Below are 23651 nucleotides of genomic sequence, written 5' to 3' on the forward strand. Positions count from 1 at the left end.
CTCCTCCCTTGGAAGTGTGTATTGAGTTTAGCAAAGACAGCTAGCAAGTTTCTTTTTTTTTGTCATAAGAAGAAGAAAATGTGCAAATGTAAAACATTCTTCCCCCGACACTTGGTGAGGACAATGATATCTCTTGGAACTTTGTGAAACACCAGTGGGAGAGGACAAGAGTAACATAAATATTTATTTCCTTCCTGAAACGTCAACGTAAGGAGGCGCGAGGATGAAGAAAAACACTACACTACAGGTGGAAAGAAAGCTATTATCGTCCAGCTACATCATCCTCATCATTATCACGAAAGGAAGAAAAAAAAGGCGAGACTCTGAAATGGTCAATGGAAGTGTACTGCCGGTACAAGTACTGAGACCGGTCGGTTGCAGGTGATTTGTCAAAATAAAGGAACCTCCTCATTTGCACGAGGCATACATTTGAAAGCATCTTTAAAGCAGAGGCTTTTCCCTTTTTCTGCTGTTTGGTCAAAAAGAAATAACACTATGATTTAATTATAAAGAAATAACACTATGATTTAATTATAAAGAAATAACACTATGATTTTCCAGCATGCTGTCTTGTTTGGCCCTGCTGTTGAATGCGGTCTCATTGTCTGTGACGTGCTTCTCAACCGTGGTAATTATAAGGACTCCCAGAACTCTTAGAGTATGGAACGGGTCCATTTGGTTCCAGTTTTAGTTAAAATACCTGTAAGGGCCTATTTGTGGTTGCTGGACCCCCACATTGAGAGCCACTGACCTATGATAAGACAACGGGGGTACATGTGGCGGTGGAACAAAATGTTCCATTTTGGAAACATTACAAAATCCAACCTGAATGAGCTAAATTCCGCCAGGTCAGACAAATCCTCTTCTGTTTTCGGCAGGTAAGGAACGATCATACTGGTCTTTCCTGCACGACGAGAAGCCTATTGTCTTCCCTGACCCAGAATCACAACAAACCCGCTGTGTACAATTGCCTGGTATCACTCTCGCTGCTCATGGCCTGCGGTGGTTCCATTATACTGTACATGTCAGGTACCTGTATTTTGTTGTTACTGTACTTACATGTAGTTCAGTACAAGTTCAGTAAGGCCTAACTTCTATCGTTCATAATGAAGACATTCTGAAACAAATGAGCTTAGAAAAAGATATATATATATATTTCATGTCATGTATTTTTTTCCCCTTCTCTTATCTGTCAAATGCAGCTATTTGACTTATTGGTTGAGAGAGCCACAAAGTGCTAATATGTGATGTCATATTGAATTATTGTTCCCCAAGGCGAGAGACTCAAGTTTTGAGTTTGGACCCCGAACTGTAAAATGGAAAGAAAACAAACTCTGATCATGTGCTTCTTTGTGTGTCGCCCGAACTTGACTAATTCTACACTCGGGAAGTAAAAGTCGTAACAAGGTTTCCGTAGGTGAACCTGCGGAAGGATCATTACCGTCGGTCACCGCGCACCGTGTGCGATTCAAACCTTAATTTATTTATTCTCGAAAGACCACTCGTATGAATGAAGTCAAGATGTGAAGCGCGTGTGTGTGTCGCCAGCAAATGTCACAAACCACATCTGTGACCTTTAAATCAAGTGAGGTGCACGTCGTTTGTCAGATTTGCGTGTCGCTTCAATTAATTACTTTTATCACTTTGATTACCACTTTTTTAGAATACTGAATTGTAAGCGGCATGTGGGGACTTGTTTCCATTGTGGAACTATGTATTCAATTCATCAACATAGGATAAAAGAATTACCGGTACACAAATACATGTCATCAACACATACAAACACTGTCAGCCCTATCCTATCCCATACCTCTTATGCAGGCACATGCACACAGACGTCAAAGGGGGCTTCAACCCCTGCCCCTTTTCACGTCTGTAAAACAAACAACTGCCCTCTCCAGAGTCCAGACCATGAATGCAGCAAATACTATGGTGAAAGAAATGCAAATGCCCTCCTCTCCTTTCCATGCCATACCCAAGAATTGTTTTTTCCCGAACTCTCCTGATCTTGAATGCAGCATTTTGCGCTGAAAGAATTTGTTTAGAAATCCATGTCATCGCCACATCTCCAGTAGCCAATGAGTGGGAAAATAGCAGATCTACAAAAAAAGTGCAAAAGTAGGCTAAGGCTATTTTTTTTCAGTTATTGGACTGAGAGCATTGGTCGAACTATTGCAATATTATGTTCAGAAGCATCTTCCATAAAATCTTAATAGTCTCGGAAATGTCATATGAAAGCAAAGGTTAAAGACTCAATCTGTGATTTAGTCACATGGTTGGCAGTATGAAGAACAGTGTTGGGGGCCTCCTTTCATAATGTTTTATTTATTCACATGGTTGGCAGTATGAAGAACAGTGTTGGGGGCCTCCTTTCATAATGTTGGTTGGCAGTATGAAGAACAGTGTTGGGGGCCTCCTTTCATAATGTTGGTTGGCAGTATGAAGAACAGTGTTGGGGGCCTCCTTTCATAATGTTGGTTGGCAGTATGAAGAACAGTGTTGGGGGCCTCCTTTCATAATGTTGGTTGGCAGTATGAAGAACCGTGTTGGGGGCCTCCTTTCATAATGTTGGTTGGCAGTATGAAGAACCGTGTTGGGGGCCTCCTTTCATAATGTTGGTTGGCAGTATGAAGAACCGTGTTGGGGGCCTCCTTTCATAATGTTTCACAAATTGCAGGTTAGGACTTGGCCATAGAAACATTTGCAGGCGTACTTTGCTCATACTTGATACTTCCATAGAGTGTTTCAGAAAGTATTTATAGCCTCGAACAAAGCAAACTCGGATGGTGACAACTCATGACGATTAAAAAAATATATAATGAGCCGAATAAATGATTACAAGAAAAAAAGCACTTCTAAAAGTGGGGGTTAACACCAAAATCAGTTTTAAGCACTTTAAGCCCATGCACATCGGCTATTTGAAATTAGCCAATCTACAACCTCTCAATTAATCTGCAAAGTGGTGATCATATAGCTTTATAGACTCCCTGGTACAAACACCAAATACATATTAATGTGTTGGTACCAACCTGGCATGAAAAACCTTTAGGAGCACTATTTAATGGAATCCAGGTTAGGTAGTGGTACAGTATATGATTAGAGATTAGATAGATATGCATTAGGCTACGGACCACAATTTGACACAATCTTTTAATCTCTGGGACCTGAATCTAACAATACAATCCAGCTGACAATGTACAAATAGACCCTTATAATTCCATTTGTAAACACATCAGAGTTGTAGACATGTGTTAACTTTGTTAAGGCTCCATTTGGATCATATCAATCAATTGTTTAACTATAGGACACCCTCCTCCCGCAATTGTCCCCATGTGGGCCATGTTCATATCTTATCAACGTTTTGTGGAAAATGTTAGGAAGATATACTGTGGCATTCTGAATTTCCGTAAGTTTTTATTCACCAGACATGTGGCTACAGAGTACAGAACCTCAGCATTGCCTGCTCTTCCAAACTCATGGGCACTGGGCAGCACCTGCTATGAGCTTATAGCGCCATCTACTGGGGAAATGCAAAACACAAGATGGAAAGTCATGTAACCAACCATTCCTTACATTATTATGTCAGTATATGGAATGACACAATATAGATACAACTTTTGAAATGTCACAGCATCTCCTTAGCTTTATTTATGACAATAGGTGTTTGAATCTAATTGTTCCGCCCATTCCCCGGTGTCCTCTGTGTGTCGAGGACAGGTACTGGAGAAGTCCTGTGGTGACATCACATCCAATCATGCAAATAAAAGCAGAGTTTTTGAACATCAACTTAATGTTGAGTCAGTATTGTTTTTGTCAATAACACATTATGGAGTTCAAGTAGCTATTCGGGTCTTGTTCTATCTTGAGTGAGGGGACTTTGTTAGGGTGAATTGATCTTTTAGACCAGGGGTTGGCTGTTGACCCCCAAAAATGCTTTGGCCATGTCTCGCAACCCCCGCCTCGCCCTCCTCCCCACCACCAATACAAATTTACCGCTACAATAGCCTTCATAATAGAGACAATACATCATAAATAAATGCTGAAACCAGATAGGCCTATAATCATTAAGTAAAGTTTGTGTACTATATGTGAACTCTAAATTTCCATTTTCAGTTGCAAAAGAAATAAGCTTTTAGACAATATTAGTGATGTATTTGACTTGAATTGTAAATTCTCTACAACACTGGCACAAATGCTAATGCTATTCCATGCATACATCATAGATCCATGGAAATATGTACATATTGACCTGGTGTGGAGAAAAAAAAACTGATTCATCTTGCGAAAGTAGCAGGGGTTCTAAATGTCTGTAACTCTCTGAGTGTACGAATGGAACCAAATGGACCCTTACAGGTCTGTTACTCTTACTCTTAGTGTACTGTAACTAACTCTGAGATTGTACCACCAGCATTTGTACATTCAGTTCTATGAACACTGAGGATTTGACTAAATGCAGCGGCAGCAGCATCATGGACAGCCTGACTCACTACTGACTTGTGGAAAGAATTTGAGGAGCCAGCCACTCCCTTCAAGCTGCAGATGCTGACAGTGACAACCACTGTCTGGCTTACATGGAAAAGACTCACGGTCCCATTTATCCCAAGTTAATTTGTAGCAGATCAGCTTTTAAGGTTGTGTGTGTGTGTGCGTGTGTGTGTGTGTGTGTGTGTGTGTGTGTGTGTGTGTGTGTGTGTGTGTGTGTGTGTGTGTGTGTGTGTGTGTGTGTGTGTGTGTGTGTGTGTGTGTGTGTGTGTGTGTGTGTGTGTGTGTGTGTGTGTGTGCGTGTGCGCGCGCGCGCGCGTGTATGTGTGTGTGTGTGTAACACAACCTCAGCCTGATGACCTAAAACTAATATCTCCCTGGTCGGATTGAAGGGATATTCCTATCCTATCCCTCTGTAGACATTTTTAAATCTCAACTCAAGACTCACCTCTTCACCCTTGCTTTTAGTTGAGTTTTATTTATTTTTTTATTTATTTTTTATTTTTGTATGTGTTTTTATTTATTTTATGCTCTTATATTCAGTTTTGTTCTCTGCTATTGTTTTATCTTTTTAACTACTTGTGTTTTATTGTATTTTATTTTTGTGTCCTGCCCTGTGAAGCACTTTGAGCTGCATTTATGTATGAAAAGTGCTATACAAATAAAGTTTATTATTATTATTATTATTATAGTCTAGTCACTGTAGTGCACCCGTGTATGAATCCTGGGCGTTACATACTGTACATATAATTTATATTCATATAGCTCGTTTAACCCATTCTGACCGGGCACCCATTTTGGTGTTGGCATCATGTTATGCTTTACCTATTTAAAAATAGCAGATCTACAAGCTCATATCGCACCACCGAGTGGCACGATACGAGCTTGTAGGTCTGCTATTTTTGAAAAATCAAAGAGCAACTGACATTTTTAGAATCTGATCTCAGGTCAGAATGGGTTAATCAGACCAGTGTGTGTCCAGTGGAAAACCTCGTATGAATCTGATCTCAGGTCAGAATGGGTTAAAGGTGAGGGGTCAGTAAAGTTCAAAATCCACCAATCAATGTCAACGGAGGCCTTTTTGACGGAGGCCTTTCTCAGCCATAGATAGATAGATTATTTATTTCTGTGTCATGCACCAAAGGCGCCCAGCCCACATGGACTTACAGGACACACCACAAACATTGCTTCAATATTGCATTGTGTAAAAGAAACATTTTTACACAAACAAAACATTTCCCACGATTTGCATAAAAAGTCTGCCAAAGCAAAAATACCCCTCCCAAAACAAAACTCCAGCTTCTCATAGTCCTCCAACCAGAAAAAGCCAGCACAGATGGTTGTCATCTTACAAAACAATACATGTCTTAACTCTTCATATAAAGGGCAGTAAAACAAAAAATGAATTTCATTTTCAATTTCTTTCAAATCACACACTAGACACACTCTGTCCTCCTCAGGAGTACCAATGAATCTACCCGTTTCTAAAGCTAATACAAGGTCTGTATGATTTGCAACCACGTCTTTCTGAAAGCCATGGGTACGTGTCCCACTGTCAGCGCAGCTACACCTTAGCGCACAGCCGCGGACAGAAGAAGCTGACGCCCGACGTCATTCCGGCTTTTTAGACAGCTGGTGGATGGAAAAGAAGCTCCACCTCCACGGCTGACTGACGCGACGGACAGATTCCCGGAAACGCTCTCCTCCGCGTCCTGTTCGCGGCTGTGCGCTAAGGTGTAGCTGCGCTGTGAATGAGTGATGGCCAAGCTACACCAGGCCTTTCAGTGCGCGTTTACGCGAATATACGCACACATGTATGCCCACGCGCAAATGTAGGTTTTGTGTGCGAAAAGCCTGGTGTAGCCCGGCCGTGAGTGACAAAATGTGTCCTTCTGCCTGCCTATTCATACTCCAGTTTTAGGTGATGAGGTGACCACCTTTTCGGTGGTCATGCACCTCAGAGTCTTCACCGAAAACTGGAGGACGTACCCTGAAACTGACCTTACTACTTCCTTGGCCTGGTCTATCAGAAGTTGTTGCTGATTGGTCCTGCAGACAGACAGTAGATCTGTGTTTTCGACAAAGAGGTTCGGTGTAGAGGGGAAAAAGTCAAAGTCGTTACGATTTGTCACACGTCACCGCAGTGAAATTTGTCTTGGAGCGGTGAGCTGCAGCTGTGCCGTGCTCGGGAATCATTTGATTTAATAAAAATAGCAGATATTGCAAGTACAGACTGAGCCAACAGCCAAGTTTACTAGTTCAAGGTTTAACCTTACATTTCTGAAAATACACATTAACACAAACACATTCCACATAAAAAGATGTGTCTAGACATCCATTTCTAGGCAACAGACTTTCTTTTTTATTATTATTATTATCTCACACAATTTACAATTAATTTTAGATGGTTCTCAAGGGCCCCTTTTCCAGATCCCTAAAATACTTTTAGGGATCTGGAAAAGCTTAGGGACAAAAATACTTCTTCAATCTTGCCCTGAAGTGGGAACCAACCAAAGTGGGCGTGTCACTATTCAGGTTGGAAAAGGAAAATGATGAGATAATAATAAACCATCATAAAAAATAACGGGACCAGTTCTAGAAGACTAGAACCAAAGTAATTACGGCCAAAGTGGTGGGGTTCTGATGAATTGAAAATGGTGGACCCTGTTATACAAGTGTAAAGGCTTTAGTGTCCACAGTAACAGTCTTTGTATTGAGTTGTGCTTTCATGTGAAATGTAATGTAGTAAATGTAGGCCTACCCATTATGCAAACTGTTAATAAATACTTCAGTCAATGATTCCGTCCAGTGGGGATTATTGAACCACTGTATGGCTTATTATTTGACCTTTTGTCATAGGGAGGGGTGTGTGTGTGCGTGTGTGTGGCTGCGCGTGCGTACACACCTCCTCTCGGTGGCTGTCATTAGTGTTATCAGTGTGTGTGTGTTGGTGTGTGTGTGTGAGAGAGACTCTGAATAAGAGGTGACACTAGCTTTTAGAATGACTTACTGATCCCAATCCGCATCGAATAAAACAACAATAATCCTCTAAAAAAAACACCAAAGCAACGATGCTGCGTGTGTGTCTGAAAGGGGCGAACTCTGCAGCACGGGTAAGCTAACCGACATGGCTTCTATAATGGTCTGTTAGCATGCTAACAGAGCAGTCTAATGTAAGCAGCAGACCGTGTAGCCTGCTAGCAGGCTAACAGAGCAGTCTGTCTATCAGGCGACCAGCAGTAGCCCCGTTAGCATGCTAACTGTGGCTGTCATGTATCATTATGTATTCGCAGCACCCGAATGGCCACAATGGGGGTTGGTTATATAGCTGCACTGGTCGGCTAGCTAGCCTGTTAGCATGCTAACAGGCTAGTTGTCATTCAATGACCCACAGCAGCACAGGCTTGCACAACAGGGGCCTCGGGGGGTTTTGCTTTAAACTTATAAGCAGCAGCTAAACTGCATCTGAGCGCTTGGTTGTGTTAACGTGATGCCTCACACCTGGACACTTTGGTGTGCATTTAAAGAGGAGAATGACATTGTTAGCTATAGCCACTATTTGGCTAAAATACACACACAGATATGGAGGAGGGAGGGCGCAAAGAAAACCCACCACACACATGCTTGTGGAAAAGAGGCGTTGTTCCCATCAGACTGGCCTGGCCCGTTCACCAATCAAAAGGCAAAGACTTATAGATTGACATGTATAAAAGCAAATCAACGCTGTGTGTGTGGAGAGCATAGGCGGGTCTGAGTGTATTGGTCATTGCTGGTGGTGTCCAAAGACAGTAAAAGACAAACTTTAATAACTGCTGACAGTCTTATACCTGACAAGACGAGAGAGATCAGAGTAGACAGTCAGTGGCTGGGTTGGTTCTCAAGTGGCTGGAGTGCACACAGCCTGGGTTCTGAGAAGACATTAGAGAGAAAGGAGTTATGATTATGGCTAATAAAGAGCGTGTGACCTGACCTTGCCAGCCACTGTGATTCAGAATGTACCACGTCTATGTGGACTTGTGTTTGAGTGGTGTTAATACTCATGTTAGCAGCCAGGGGAACAGCATGCCACATGTAGGCTACATGTCATTGTGTCAAAGTGTGGATAGGACAGGCTACATGCCTCGTGTGCAGCACATACTGTGGAATTGAACATTGTGTACATTTGAGTGTTATGCTTGATGCGTTGCTGTAATTCGATGCAGCGGTTTCCTCAAACGTTCTTCATTTCATGGACCCTCAGTTCTGTATAATACAATTATACAAGACCACGGACCCCCTTAACTCAGTCTCTGACAGTGTACAAATGGACCCTTGGGTTACCGACGCATAAGTTACCGACGCATAAGGGTCCCATGATCCCATCCATGAGTCCGTTTTAGTTCCTAATTATCTGTTATGTTTCTGGGGAGTGGGGACCCCCTGGAAGGAACCACCTGAAGGACCCTTGGGGGTCCCCCACCTCAAGGAACACTGCATTAATGATATGTGATTGGCAGTAGTCACAGACTAGTGCTGTCTTTTGAACTCTTTTCCTCACAATTTGTAGATTGTGTCCATTTATGTAAAGGTCGCCCGGAGAGGCTTACAGTATATAACACCGTAATCTATTTAATATTTCGTTAAACCATCGTATATTAAACGTGGTCTTAATAGCGACATTATATTCACATTCTGACACGCATGAGGCAAAGCACCAGCCACAACGCACGTTGCATCGCAAAATCTGAGATTGGATTTTATCAATTTTTGAAACTTTATAATGTTCATTTTCTTTTTTTGATTAATAACCCAAACATGCAAGTTATGATTCTGTGCAACATGCTTTGCTCTGTTTGCTCCAAACAAACAGTCGAGTCTTGGTTTCAAGTAAAAAAAGTGGGTGAAATAGTTTTTGTGCATAATTCCCATTGTGGGTTTTTTCCAAGAAAGGGAAGAAGAGAAAAGTTAAAGGCAGGAAAAAAGGAAAGTTTGAGCGTGTTTACCACAAAAAGTACAAGTAAAGGGTTTCAGATATGATCCCCTCCTCCCCAAGGGGAGCCCGGATCAACCCAGGTTGGAAAAGACTTGGGTGGATCTGCATGCATGCTTTATTGTCATCAATACTCATTCCTTTCTCTTGTTCCCCCTCTCTCTCTCTGTCTACATGTCTCTCTCTCTGACCTTGTCCTCGTCTCTTGTTCTCTCTCTGTCTCTTGTCTCCGTGTCTCTGTCTCTCTGTACCTCTCTCTCTCTTGTCTCTGTGTGTCTCTGTACCTCTCTCTCTCTCTCTCTCTCTCTCTCTCTCTCGTCTCCCTGCAGAAGTGTGGTAAAGGATCCTCTCATCCTCTGCAGCAGTGTCGACGATACACGGCAGGGGAGTCGGGGTAAGGTCCCTCTGTACCGTCGGCCTCTACCAACTACCAAGTGGTAGTTGATAGATAGATAGATAGATAGATAGATAGATAGATAGAGTCGGGGTAAGGTCCCTCTGTACCGTCGGCCTCTACCAACTACCAAGTGGTAGTTGATAGATAGATAGATAGATAGATAGAGTCGGGGTAAGGTCCCTCTGTACCGTCGGCCTCTACCAACTACCAAGTGCACACAGCTGACACACGCATGCCATGCACGCACACAGGGCTGTCAGTCATCATTCTGACTTCTGAACAAGGCGGTCGCATCTCCTTTCTCTCTCTCTCCCTCTCTCTCTCCCTCCCCCTCCCTCTCTGTCAATACCCCACCCCAACTCTGCCTCCCCCCCAATGCCCCCTATCCTTCTTTTTCTCTCTCTTCTTTGTTTTTCTGATGAAAGGAGAAGTTAGTGGCGGCGCGACCCATGTTGCTGCGGCCCGTGCACTCAGCACATCGCAATTTCGTTGTACTTCATTGAACAATGACAATAAACTTGATTCTGATTACGGCATTTTACTGTACCATTAGTTTGTCCCTTGAAATTATTGTTTGATTATAAGATGGTAATTGTTGGTGTGACATGTGACATGCTGAGCGGGCATATCTGAGTGGAGCGCTCAATGCGTAAATAAAGGTGAGCGCTGAGCGAGCGTAGAGCGGCGTGGGGGGGGGATCAACACGAGCGAATGAGAGCGGAACTAAAGCCGCCCAGAGCGAAGAGCGGATTTCTCGGCCGCTCCGCTCCGCTCACATGCTCTGACACACACACACACACACACACACACACAATAAACCTCTTAAAACCCTCTTGGAAAACAAGTGAAACATGCGTTTGTTTATGTTATGATTTTTCTGGATCATGGACATTTGGGAACGTCAGGCAATTAAAGCTATAGATCAGCAATTTCCAATGTGTGCTGTGAGGTTATTGCCAAGTGGGCCCAAAGTAATTGACACCATTGTGTGTGTCTGTGTCGCATTCCTGAATTGTTGGTTCAAGAATGTGAGAAAAAAATAAAATGGCTCCATGATTTCATTTTCAAGGCTTCATGTGGTGAGTAATTGATGGAAGATAATTCATGTTTTGGGCCAACTACTCCCTGAGACCTGATACCAGATTCTACAAATGTCTTCTAAATCATGACAGTTTTCTTAAAATCCTATGATTCTAAATCAGTGGTTCTCAAACTATTTCATGTATTTGGCCGCGACCCCCATCTGAAAATTTAATATGTTGTTCCAGGGACCCCACAGAAGCAAATATTTGAGTTAAAACGCGGTGAAAGAATTAATTCAAAGATTTGCGCACATTTCTTTTATGATTTTAAAATAGCAGATCTACAATCTCATAAGAGCCTGTAGATCTGCTATTTTTCAACAGCTAAAGTTTAAAAATAAAGATTAAAGTGGTTAAAAGGTGACACAGATGTCTAAATGGGTTAAAAGGGAACAGTCATGCCTGACAGACATTGAGTGAATTAAATCAAATGCCATCCTGTTTCCACCAGAGACAAACAGACCATCACTTGGTCCTGCTGGTCTTGTCAGTCGAGTTCAGTGGAAACACCATTAAGGGTCAATAATTCATAACATTTCCTGTTCCCTTCTTTGCTGTGTCATTCTTTCTGCAAACTTTAAAATGAAGTCGGCTCTGTGCACTGGCCATCACTCAGTCACTGGCCTACTGTACTTTTCCTTGCCATGTAATGCTTTTCTGCCTCCCAAAGAGATTTAATAAAAAATGTAATTGTTTCCAATCGGATTCTGTATGGTAGAGCATGTTAATGAAATATAACTTACTGTATAATGATGAAATGATGCCTCCTTTCGATGGGAGACCTTGTGGTCTCCTGATGGATGTTTTTCCCAGGCTAGTTTAGAAAGAAACCAGTTATTTACCACTTTTAACACCATCTTCTTTCTCCATCTTGGTCCTCCTCTCCTCTCCTCTCCTCTCCTCCCTGTGTCTAACCTGAATCTCCTCTCCTCTCCTCTCCTCTCCTCTCCTCTCCTCCCTGTGTCTAACCTGAATCTCCTCTCCTCTCCTCTCCTCCAGGGGCTCAGCCGGTAAGATAGCAGCGGCGACCGTGGTCACGCTAGGCGGTGGAGTCGGCGGGACGGTGCTCTACGCCAACTGGGACCCCAAGTTCCGTACGTCGGTGGAGCAGAATGTGCCGTACTCTGCCAGCCTGTTTGGCATGGCGCTGGGGCCCATTCCAGCTACCGTCGCACCCGTCAAAAAACAGGTCAGTGTGACGACGATGCAGCACTTTGCACCATTAGGACAGCTTAGCATAGCATTGATGGGTCAAGAACCCCACCTTTGAGAAAGGTTAAAGATGTTTATTGAATGAAAAGAAAGGACGAGGGGGAGAACAAGGGACGTAGGTTCCGCGAGGGTTGCTGAGCCAGGAGTGTTTGGCGAGGTGGTTTGGGTGTAGGGCGGGGTAAAGGTAGAGTTCTGGGTGGTTTGGGTGTAGGGCGGGGTAAAGGTAGAGTTCTGGGTGGTTTGGGTGTAGGGCGGGGTAAAGGTAGAGTTCTGGGTGGTTTGGGTGTAGGGCGGGGTAAAGGTAGAGTTCTGGGTGGTTTGGGTGTAGGGCGGGGTAAAGGTAGAGTTCTGGGTGGTTTGGGTGTAGGGCGGGGTAAAGGTAGAGTTCTGGGTGGTTTGGGCGTAGGGCGGGGTAAAGGTAGAGTTCTGGGTGGTTTGGGTGTAGGGCGGGGTAAAGGTAGAGTTCTGGGTGGTTTGGGTGTAGGGCGGGGTAAAGGTAGAGTTCTGGGTGGTTTGGGCGTAGGGCGGGGTAAAGGTAGAGTTCTGGGTGGTTTGGGTGTAGGGCGGGGTAAAGGTAGAGTTCTGGGTGGTTTGGGTGTAGGGCGGGGTAAAGGTAGAGTTCTGGGTGGTTTGGGTGTAGGGCGGGGTAAAGGTAGAGTTCTGGGTGGTTTGGGTGTAGGGCGGGGTAAAGGTAGAGTTCTGGGTGGTTTGGGTGTAGGGCGGGGTAAAGGTAGAGTTCTGGGTGGTTTGGGTGTAGGGCGGGGTAAAGGTAGAGTTCTGGGTGGTTTGGGCGTAGGGCGGGGTAAAGGTAGAGTTCTGGGTGGTTTGGGTGTAGGGCGGGGTAAAGGTAGAGTTCTGGGTGGTTTGGGCGTAGGGCGGGGTAAAGGTAGAGTTCTGGGTGGTTTGGGTGTAGGGCGGGGTAAAGGTAGAGTTCTGGGTGGTTTGGGTGTAGGGCGGGGTAAAGGTAGAGTTCTGGGTGGTTTGGGCGTAGGGCGGGGTAAAGGTAGAGTTCTGGGTGGTTTGGGTGTAGGGCGGGGTAAAGGTAGAGTTCTGGGTGGTTTGGGTGTAGGGCGGGGTAAAGGTAGAGTTCTGGGTGGTTTGGGTGTAGGGCGGGGTAAAGGTAGAGTTCTGGGTGGTTTGGGTGTAGGGCGGGGTAAAGGTAGAGTTCTGGGTGGTTTGGGTGTAGGGCGGGGTAAAGGTAGAGTTCTGGGTGGTTTGGGCGTAGGGCGGGGTAAAGGTAGAGTTCTGGGTGGTTTGGGTGTAGGGCGGGGTAAAGGTAGAGTTCTGGGTGGTTTGGGCGTAGGGCGGGGTAAAGGTAGAGTTCTGGGTGGTTTGGGTGTAGGGCGGGGTAAAGGTAGAGTTCTGGGTGGTTTGGGCGTAGGGCGGGGTAAAGGTAGAGTTCTGGGTGGTTTGGGCGTAGGGCGGGGTAAAGGTAGAGTTCTGGGTGGTTTGGGCGTAGGGCGGGGTAAAGGTAGAGTTCTGGGTGGTTTGGGTGTAGGGCGGGGTAAAGGTAGAGTTCTGGGTGGTTTGGGCGTAGGGCGGGGTAAAGGTAGAGTTCTGGGTGGTTTGGGCGTAGGGCGGGGTAAAGGTAGAGTTCTGGGTGGTTTGGGTGTAGGGCGGGGTAAAGGTAGAGTTCTGGGTGGTTTGGGTGTAGGGCGGGGTAAAGGTAGAGTTCTGGGTGGTTTGGGCGTAGGGCGGGGTAAAGGTAGAGTTCTCCTCCTGACCTGAACATCTGTTGTCTCAACTCTTTTTTGTGCTTCTCTCTCTGTCGTTGGTGTGCAGGTATTTAATCACAAGTCAAGAGCCTATTGCATATGAACTTCACTTCTGTTACTGTAGTGTTTGAGGATAGGTCTTTTCTATTCTATTCTGATTATTATACACAAAAAAGCACATTTACCCAATTAAATTGAGAAAAGCATGGTAAATGGTGCATTTTAGCATCTTTGTCACTTTACTTAAATGACAGTGTAAGAAGAACTAGTGATTTAGAAGGCCTCAGGTCTTACATTGAATGGCTTACGGGTGACACTATGCCTGCTTATCTACATGGTTCAAGTGGTTAAACTGGACCACGTTGTTGTTGTTTCCAAGTTGGAGCTGCCCTCTCTGATGTTTGACGAGTCCAAAGCAGAGAAGAAGAAGGAGGAGAGCCCCGCCCCCGAGACAACACAGACCCTAGAACGTAAGAGAGAGAGAGAGCGGGGAGAGGAGGGGATTTACTAAACTGTTATCGTCACTAGTGATGGTGTATAATATGTCACAGTACGATTGGAGAATCGGGTCAGTTTGAAGCGGGAGGCTTTGATTGAGGCTCCGTTGATGGCACAAACGGAGCAATCTCCTCACAGCTGACGACAACAAACACAATTAGCAGCTATGCTAGATTGCATAGCTGCGTCACGGTCACGCATCATCGTACCAAATCACGGAAGACAGTTGCGATATTATTATATCGCAACATAATGTTATATCATCGTCATTGACCATACCATTGATCCTGGTGACGCAGGATAAATAGGTTATAGATTCACGGTCTGGATCGAATCCTAAATGATCTTCCGCCTAGTCTAGTCACTTAGCCATAGCCGCTAAACTCGAGGAAAACGATAACTCTCCTTTTTCAATCTGACTGGTTCTTCAGTCGTACTGTAACATATTAGGAGTTATACTGCTGTGTGCAGGTGTTGTGCATTGCAAAGAGCTGATCTACATGCTCTCAACGCATCAAATCGCAAGCTTGGAAGATCGGCTACTTTCAGTGCCCGACACCTGCTCCTCACAAATGAGTGTAAATTCGGCTTACCTGTTATTGTCTTTGTTCCATCTTTAATTGGTTTTTTAATGTTCACTGTGTTGATTTCCCCTGCAGCAGCCCCAGAGGCCCCTGAGGGTAAGACTGTAGTCAGTGTAGCTTTTAGTTTTACTGTAGACTATAGTCTCTCGTAGCCAGAACGACTATTGCACAATCTCTGAATGTTAGTATGTTAGTCTGCAACTACAGTACACCTCCCTGAAAGCCGAGAAAGGAAGCTGTTTGTCACGAAAACATGTTTTTTGAATTCTCATTTTCCGCTAAGCAGCAGCAAGCTACAGTACATAATGCTTTGACTAATTGTATATACACTCGTTTTCAGAGCTTCCTTTTGCACAAGAATGAAAGTACAGTAGTGTGGGCCAGGGTTAGGGTTCATTTAAATCTGCGTCTTTAATGTTCACGTGTTGATTTCCCCTGCAGCAGCACCAGAGGTCACAGAGGGTAAGACTGTAGTGTAGCTTTTAGTTTGACTGTAGAGTCTATATACGGTGTAGACTTCACCACAGCTTTTAGTTTGACTGTAGCATCTATATACGGTGTAGACTTCACCACAGCTTTTAGTTTGACTATATCGTCTATACGGTGTAAACTTCACCGGCTGTTTTTCAGTATAAAAGTGGTGGTATTAGGGCTTGTTTGTGTGTGCCTCGACAAAGCGGGGCGGTAGACCGGGTATAGTATCTGCTATCTGTTTGCCAGTTGTGGCGGGCCGGTCTGGGCCAAATGTCAGGGCCGAAGTTTTGACCCAGTCCAGCCCTGATTGGTTTCAACACCGAAATCACAGGTTTATGTCAACCAATCAAAGAGCTGATCTAATCTACATGCTCTCAACGCATCAAATCGCAAGCTTGGAAGATCGGCTACTTTCAGTGCCCGACACCTGCTCCTCACAAATGAGTGTAAATTCGGCTTACCTGTTATTGTCTTTGTTCCATCTTTAATTGGTTTTTTAATGTTCACTGTGTTGATTTCCCCTGCAGCAGCCCCAGAGGCCCCTGAGGGTAAGACTGTAGTCAGTGTAGCTTTTAGTTTTACTGTAGACTATAGTCTCTCGTAGCCAGAACGACTATTGCACAATCTCTGAATGTTACCATGTTAGTCTGGAACTACAGTACACCTCCCTGAAAGCCGAGAAAGGAAGCCGTTTGTCACGAAAACATGTTTTTTTAATTCTCATTTTCCGCTAAGCAGCAGCAAGCTAAAGTACATAATGCTTTGACTAATTGTATATACACTAGTTTTCAGAGCTTCCTTTTGCACAAGAATGAAAGTACAGTAGTGTGGGCCAGGGTTAGGGTTCATTTAAATCTGCGTCTTTAATGTTCACCGTGTTGATTTCCCCTGCAGCAGCACCAGAGGTCACAGAGGGTAAGACTGTAGTGTAGCTTTTAGTTTGACTGTAGAGTCTATATACGGTGTAGACTTCACCACAGCTTTTAGTTTGACTGTAGCATCTATATACGGTGTAGACTTCACCACAGCTTTTAGTTTGACTGTAGCGTCTATATACGGTGTAGACTTCACCACAGCTTTTAGTTTGACTGTAGCGTCTATACGGTGTAAACTTCACCACAGCTTTTAGTTTGACTGTAGAGTCTATATACGGTGTAGACTTCACCACAGCTTTTAGTTTGACTGTAGCATCTATATACGGTGTAGACTTCACCACAGCTTTTAGTTTGACTGTAGCGTCTATATACGGTGTAGACTTCACCACAGCTTTTAGTTTGACTGTAGAGTCTATATACGGTGTAGACTTCACCACAGCTTTTAGTTTGACTGTAGAGTCTATATACGGTGTAGACCTCACCACAGCTTTTAGTTTGACTGTAGAGTCTATATACGGTGTAGACCTCACCACAGCTTTTAGTTTGACTGTAGAGTCTATATACGGTGTAGACTTCACCACAGCTTTTAGTTTGACTGTAGCATCTATATACGGTGTAGACTTCACCACAGCTTTTAGTTTGACTGTAGCGTCTATATACGGTGTAGACTTCACCACAGCTTTTAGTTTGACTGTAGAGTCTATATACGGTGTAGACTTCACCACAGCTTTTAGTTTGACTGTAGCATCTATATACGGTGTAGACTTCACCACAGCTTTTAGTTTGACTGTAGAGTCTATATACGGTGTAGACTTCACCACAGCTTTTAGTTTGACTGTAGCATCTATATACGGTGTAGACTTCACCACAGCTTTTAGTGTGACTGTAGAGTCTATATACGGTGTAGACTTCACCACAGCTTTTAGTTTGACTGTAGCATCTATATACGGTGTAGACTTCACCACAGCTTTTAGTTTGACTGTAGCGTCTATATACGGTGTAGACTTCACCGGCTGTATTTCAGTATAAAAGTGGTGGTATTAGGGCTTGTTTGTGTGTGCCTCGACAAAGCGGGCGGTAGACCAGGTATAGTATCTGCTATCTGTTTGCCAGTTGTGGCGGGCGGGTCTGGGCCAAATGTCAGGGCCGAAGTTTTGACCCAGTCCAGCCCTGATTGGTTTCAACACCGAAATCACAGGTTTATGTCAACCAATCAAAGAGCTGATCTAATCTACATGCTCTCAACGCATCAAATCTCATGCTTGGAAGATCGGCTACTTTCAGTGCCCGACACCTGCTCCTCACAAATGAGTGTGAATCCTGTTATTCTCTTTGTTCCATCTTTAATTCGTTTTTTAATGTTCACTGTGTTGATTTCCCCTGCAGCAGCCCCAGAGGCCCCTGAGGGTAAGACTGTAGTCAGTGTAGCTTTTAGTTTTACTGTAGACTATCTGAATGTTAGTATGTTAGTCTGGAACTACAGTACACCTCCCTGAAAGCTGAGAAAGGAAGCTGTGTCATCTGTTTGTCACGAAACAGTGGGCCAGGGTTAGGGACGGGGTTCATTCAAATCTGCGTCTTTAATGTTCACCGTGTTGCTTTCCCCTGCAGCAGCACCAGAGGTCACAGAGGGTAAGACTGTAGTGTAGCTTTTAGTTTGACTGTAGCGTCTATATACGGTGTAGACTTCACCACAGCTTTTAGTTTGACTGTAGAGTCTATATACGGTGTAGACTTCACCACAGCTTTTAGTTTGACTGTAGCGTCTATATACGGTGTAGACTTCACCACAGCTTTTAGTTTGACTGTAGCATCTATATACAGTGTAGACTTCACCACAGCTTTTAGTTTGACTGTAGAGTCTATATACGGTGTAGACTTCACCACAGCTTTTAGTTTGACTGTAGCATCTATATACGGTGTAGACTTCACCACAGCTTTTAGTTTGACTGTAGCGTCTATATACGGTGTAGACTTCACCACAGCTTTTAGTTTGACTGTAGAGTCTATATACGGTGTAGACTTCACCACAGCTTTTAGTTTGACTGTAGAGTCTATATACGGTGTAGACTTCACCACAGCTTTTAGTTTGACTGTAGCATCTATATACGGTGTAGACATCACCACAGCTTTTAGTTTGACTGTAGCATCTATATACGGTGTAGACTTCACCACAGCTTTTAGTTTGACTGTAGCATCTATATACGGTGTAGACTTCACCACAGCTTTTAGTTTGACTGTAGCGTCTAATATACGGTGTAGACTTCACCACAGCTTTTAGTTTGACTGTAGCATCTATATACGGTGTAGACTTCACCACAGCTTTTAGTTTGACTGTAGCATCTATATACGGTGTAGACTTCACCACAGCTTTTAGTTTGACTGTAGCATCTATATACGGTGTAGACTTCACCACAGCTTTTAGTTTGACTGTAGCATCTATATACGGTGTAGACTTCACCACAGCTTTTAGTTTGACTGTAGCATCTATATACGGTGTAGACTTCACCACAGCTTTTAGTTTCACTGTAGCATCTATATACGGTGTAGACTTCACCACAGCTTTTAGTTTGACTGTAGCATCTATATACGGTGTAGACTTCACCACAGCTTTTAGTTTGACTGTAGCATCTATATACGGTGTAGACTTCACCACAGCTTTTAGTTTGACTGTAGCATCTATATACGGTGTAGACTTCACCACTTTAGAATGGTGTTAGTGTAGAACAGTGTTTCCCAAACAGTGGGTCGGGATCCATTTGTGGGTCGAGGGCCAATTTGTAAGGGTCACGACTCGAGTAAACATCCCATTTCCTTTTCCTATGACGTCGAAATTTAAAAAATGTCTTCTAAATCATGACGGTTTTCTGAAATACCTATGTTTCTATGTCAGTGGTGCTCAATATTTCATGTCAAGGACCCCAACAATGATATGTAATTGGCCACCGACCCCCATCTGAAAATATGTTATTCCAGGAAACCCCTCAGAAGCAAAGATTTGAGTTAAAAACGTTTGCTCTGAAAGAATGTACATTCAAAGATTTGCGCCACATTTTCAAGATTAAAAAAAAATAGCAAATCTACAAGCTCGTAGCACAGCACTTGGTACCGCACTATGAGCTTGTAGATCTGCTATTTTCAATAGCTTAAGTATAACATAATGCTTAAAACACCAAAAGGGGTTCCCCTCCTGAATTGGTTAAACAAAAAAAACAATTAACTTATTTTTTAATAAAGACATTTGATTTTAAATAATTGTATACATTTTAAAACCCATCTAAGACATTCCATGAAATACAAGTTAAAATAAGTAGTGAAAATCGACAATCTCGTGGTGCGAGGCGTTTTCACTAGTTTGGGTCCCGGACAAAATGTATGTGTAGTGTCTCTGGTGGGTATCGATCGGAAAAGTTTGGGAATCACTGGCGTAGACAGTAGCTCAATGCCAGTGATTCTCTATGACATGTACAGGGCATATGCCCGGTGGGCTGCCCATTGAATGAGCCAGCCATGCCGGCTGTATTTCAGTATAAAAGTGGTGGTATTAGGGCTTGTTTGTGTGTGCCTCGACAAAGCGGGGCGGTAGACCAGGTATAGTATCTGCTATCTGTTTGCCAGTTGTGGCGGGCCGGTCTGGGCCAAATGTCAGGGCCGAAGTTTTGACCCAGTCCAGCCCTGATTGGTTTCAACACCGAAATCACAGGTTTACGTCAACCAATCAAAGAGCTGATCTAATCTACATGCTCTCAACGCATCAAATCGCATGCTTGGAAGATCGGCTACTTTCAGTGCCCGACACCTGCTCCTCACAAATGAGTGTAAATCCTGTTATTGTCTTTGTTCCATCTTTAATTAGTTTTTTAATGTTCACTGTGTTGATTTCCCCTGCAGCAGCCCCAGAGGCCCCTGAGGGTAAGACTGTAGTCAGTGTAGCTTTTAGTTTTACTGTAGACTATAGTCTCTCGTAGCCAGAACGACTATTGCACAATCTCTGAATGTTAGTATGTTATTCTAGAACTAAGTACACCTCCCTGAAAGCCGAGAAAGGAATCTGTTTGTCACAAAAACATGTTTTTGAATTCTCATTTTCCGCTAAGCAGCAGCAAGCTACAGTACATAATGCTTTGACTAATTTTTTTACACTAGTTTTCAGAGCTTCCCTTTGCACAAGAATGACACCACTTTAGAATGGTTACAGTAGTGTGGGCCAGGGTTAGGGTTCATTCAAATCTGCATCTTTAATGTTCACCGTGTTTATTTCCCCTGCAGCAGCACCAGAGGTCACAGAGGGTAAGACTGTAGTGTAGCTTTTAGTTTGACTGTAGCGTCTATATAAAAAAGAATCCCCCACAGAAATCCCCATCTGAAAACGTCTGGAAGATGTTAGGAGCTCAATAAAATATTATCGCGACCCCCCCCCCCCCCCCACTGGTTAATATATTAGCGTTTCTATCGCGTCCCGACTCTGACTAGAAAATGGACGATTACGACTTCCGCTTCATGGGGGCAAATCACAGGGTCTTCTTCGCGGCCCTTTTCCTGCATTCTGTTGGCACTGGCTCCAGAGCACTGACTAATGGCTCCAGAGCACTGACTCTAATGGCTCCAGAGCACTGACTAATGGCTCCAGAGCACTGACTCTAATGGCTCCAGAGCACTGGCTCTAAAGGCTCCAGAGCACTGACTCTAATGGCTCCAGAGCACTGACTCTAATGGCTCCAGAGCACTGACTCTAATGGCTCCAGAGCACTGACTCTAATGGCTCCAGAGCACTGACTCTAAAGGCTCCAGAGCACTGACTCTAATGGCTCCAGAGCACTGACTAATGGCTCCAGAGCACTGACTCTAATGGCGGGATGACATCGGTTATTATTCTAGGTGTGGTCAGACACAGTGCACGTGGTCAGACACAGTACATGTGGTCAGACACAGTGCACGTATGTCTGCAGTGCAAACATTCCCAAGGCTGATAAGACCCCGTTGCCTCCATTCTTCTGTGGTATGTGTTTGTATGGAAAGAAAGCAGCTCGCTCTGTCTTATCAGCTGCAGACGTGGCTGTGCTTCCAACAATGTCTGCTTCACTAATAGGGTTGGAATCCTTTAGGATGTAATGATTCCTGTTCCCTTAACGACTCCCTTACAGGTCTGAGTTATGGTGGTCCTTGAAATAAACCGAAAAAAAGTTTCATAACCACTGCTAGCACACGTGAAGTCCACATACTGTACCAGCGCTGACAGTGTGACAATCCTTTTTCCTAAAAAGAATTGAGATTGACGACGGATTTAATTGTCTGTTTTTGGCTTCGTAATCAAAAATTGCAAAGGGACGAATAACTGAAATATGCAAAGAAAAATATGAATTATGAATTTTATACTTTATAAAAAGCGAAATAGCCGGCAATTTCTGCTTTTTATATATATATTTGAAATTGCGTTTATGTAAATATTGTGACAGGCCTAATCCAAACCTAATCGATTCTGGCTCCTTTGGTTCCTGTGAATCCCAAACCTATTATTCACTGTACTGTACTGTACTGTACTGTACTGTACTGTACTGTACTGTACTGTACTGTACTGTACTTACATGAACTGTGGATTCAATAGGATACATTATTGATGGCTTGAGTGGTTTCATTTTTGAGTAAAGCACGCACACACGGTGAATAACGCTGAGTGACCAAATTATGCATTTTGGGTCTTGTTGGAAGATTCTGTTTCAGTTTAGTCAAAGTGTGAGACTCCGACGCTGTCACCAGCATTTTGTTTTGAGACACTGTCACCGAATCTGAGCTGTTTTTTAAAGTAATGTTCTTCTGATATTGGATGTTCTGAGTCCAAAGTCAAATATTGATGTTAGAAAACAGTCAAGACACAGAAACAAATCGTTTATTTAGAAAGCTTGACATGTTTCAACATCTGTGTCTGTCAAAGCCTTATTACTTAACCCATTTAGGCCTGGCGTCAAAAAAAAAAAAAAAAAGTTCTTCTGAAAGAATATATGTTCAAAGATTTGTGCCACATTTTCACGACTTTTCAAAAATAGCAGACCTACAACCTCATAGCGCGCCACCGAGTGTGCTTGTAGATCTGCTATTTTTCAATAGCTAAAGTATAACATAATAACACCAAAAGGGGTTCCCACCCGAGAATGGGTTTTAATAGTATTTACCCCGACTTTTCACTTTGTTAGTCTCTCTGGATAAGAGCGTCTGCTAACATGCCTAAATTCTGACATGCCCAGAATCGACACGTGGTTAAATGTGACGGTTGGGGTCTTAGTAAAAGGTGGCGTTATGGAAGGCGTAAGTGTCAACTGTGTCCCCTCCAGAAAGACTCTGTCCCGTCTCTTCAGAGAACATGACCTAGATATGACGACTATGCAGACACAACCTTGCTCATTTAATTTGTTCTAATGTTTTCGTTGCTTGTTTTTGTTTTCTTGACCAAAATGTTGTAATTTAAATAACATATGCTTTGTTCATTGTTTACCTGGTATCCTATAGTTTCAATGTACAGGTTAAGTTAGTGTATATTGTTTAGACTGATGCAAAGGTTCTTGGTTTTACCTGTGATCCTAGTTTACTGAGACACTACACTGTCTGTCTCTCTGCATTTGATGTTATGTCCTTATAGCTTGCCTTATTATTGTACGTCGCTCTGTGTAAGTCTCACAAATTGTACATTGTAATTGTAGAGTCGTCGCTCGAGGCGTCTTTCGTCATCTCTGGGTTGAGCGAGGTCCCTTGTATACCCGCGCCACACGACACCGAAATCACCTCCACACCACCTGCAGGTGACCCCTCCGATCCGCCCCTGACCTGACCTGACATGCATGTCTGTCTGCTGCGTGTTGTTCATTCCACTAAAACAGGGGCTTCATCGTGCATGTGTCTTTGGTTGTGGTGGTTGTCACGGGTGCAGGCATGTGTTTCCGACATACCAAGACTGCGACAGTCATTAGTCCGACACCCGACCTAAACGGTACTAACCTAACCCTAACCGCACACGGAGCGCTACATGTGCATGTGGCGCTGCTCTGCAGCGACACGGGGCTCCGCAGCAACTGTTGCAGGCGGGCCCTTGGGTTGGTATCTGTATGCTGCAGGGCGGGCCCTTGGGTTGGTATCTGTATGCTGCAGGGCGGGCCCTTGGGTTGGTATCTGTATGCTGCAGGGAGGGCCCTTGGGTTCCAAGACAAATGTCTCCCTCGGGAGACAAAATAAAGAAACCTCGAAACCTTGTGACGGCGTTGTCGGACTAATGACTGTCAGATTTTTCGCATGGTTTGTCAAGACGTGCATGTGTGTTTGGTTGTGGTGGTTTGTCACGTGCATGTATATGGGATTATGGGACTAACTTCCA

The 23651-nt window shown here is 43.9% G+C and overlaps 1 protein-coding gene across 3 annotated transcripts in view; it reads left to right on the forward strand.

Annotated features, from left to right (window-relative positions):
• The first annotated feature begins 7407 nt into the window (after window positions 1-7407).
• immt (inner membrane protein, mitochondrial (mitofilin)) overlaps window positions 7408-23651 on the forward strand; it is a 33876-nt gene continuing 17632 nt past the window's right edge. For all 3 annotated transcript variants that reach the window (XM_083786602.1, XM_083786603.1, XM_083786604.1), the window contains exons 1-5: window positions 7408-7595; window positions 9781-9845; window positions 11930-12119; window positions 14237-14327; window positions 22984-23082. In XM_083786602.1, the coding sequence (XP_083642728.1) occupies window positions 7554-7595; window positions 9781-9845; window positions 11930-12119; window positions 14237-14327; window positions 22984-23082 (487 nt within the window). In that variant the 5' untranslated portion in view covers window positions 7408-7553. The remainder of the gene's footprint in view (window positions 7596-9780; window positions 9846-11929; window positions 12120-14236; window positions 14328-22983; window positions 23083-23651) is intronic.

Source organism: Protomyctophum parallelum, assembly GCF_964188405.1.
Source record: "Protomyctophum parallelum genome assembly, chromosome: 16".
In the NCBI taxonomy this organism is placed as follows: Eukaryota; Metazoa; Chordata; class Actinopteri; order Myctophiformes; family Myctophidae; genus Protomyctophum; species Protomyctophum parallelum.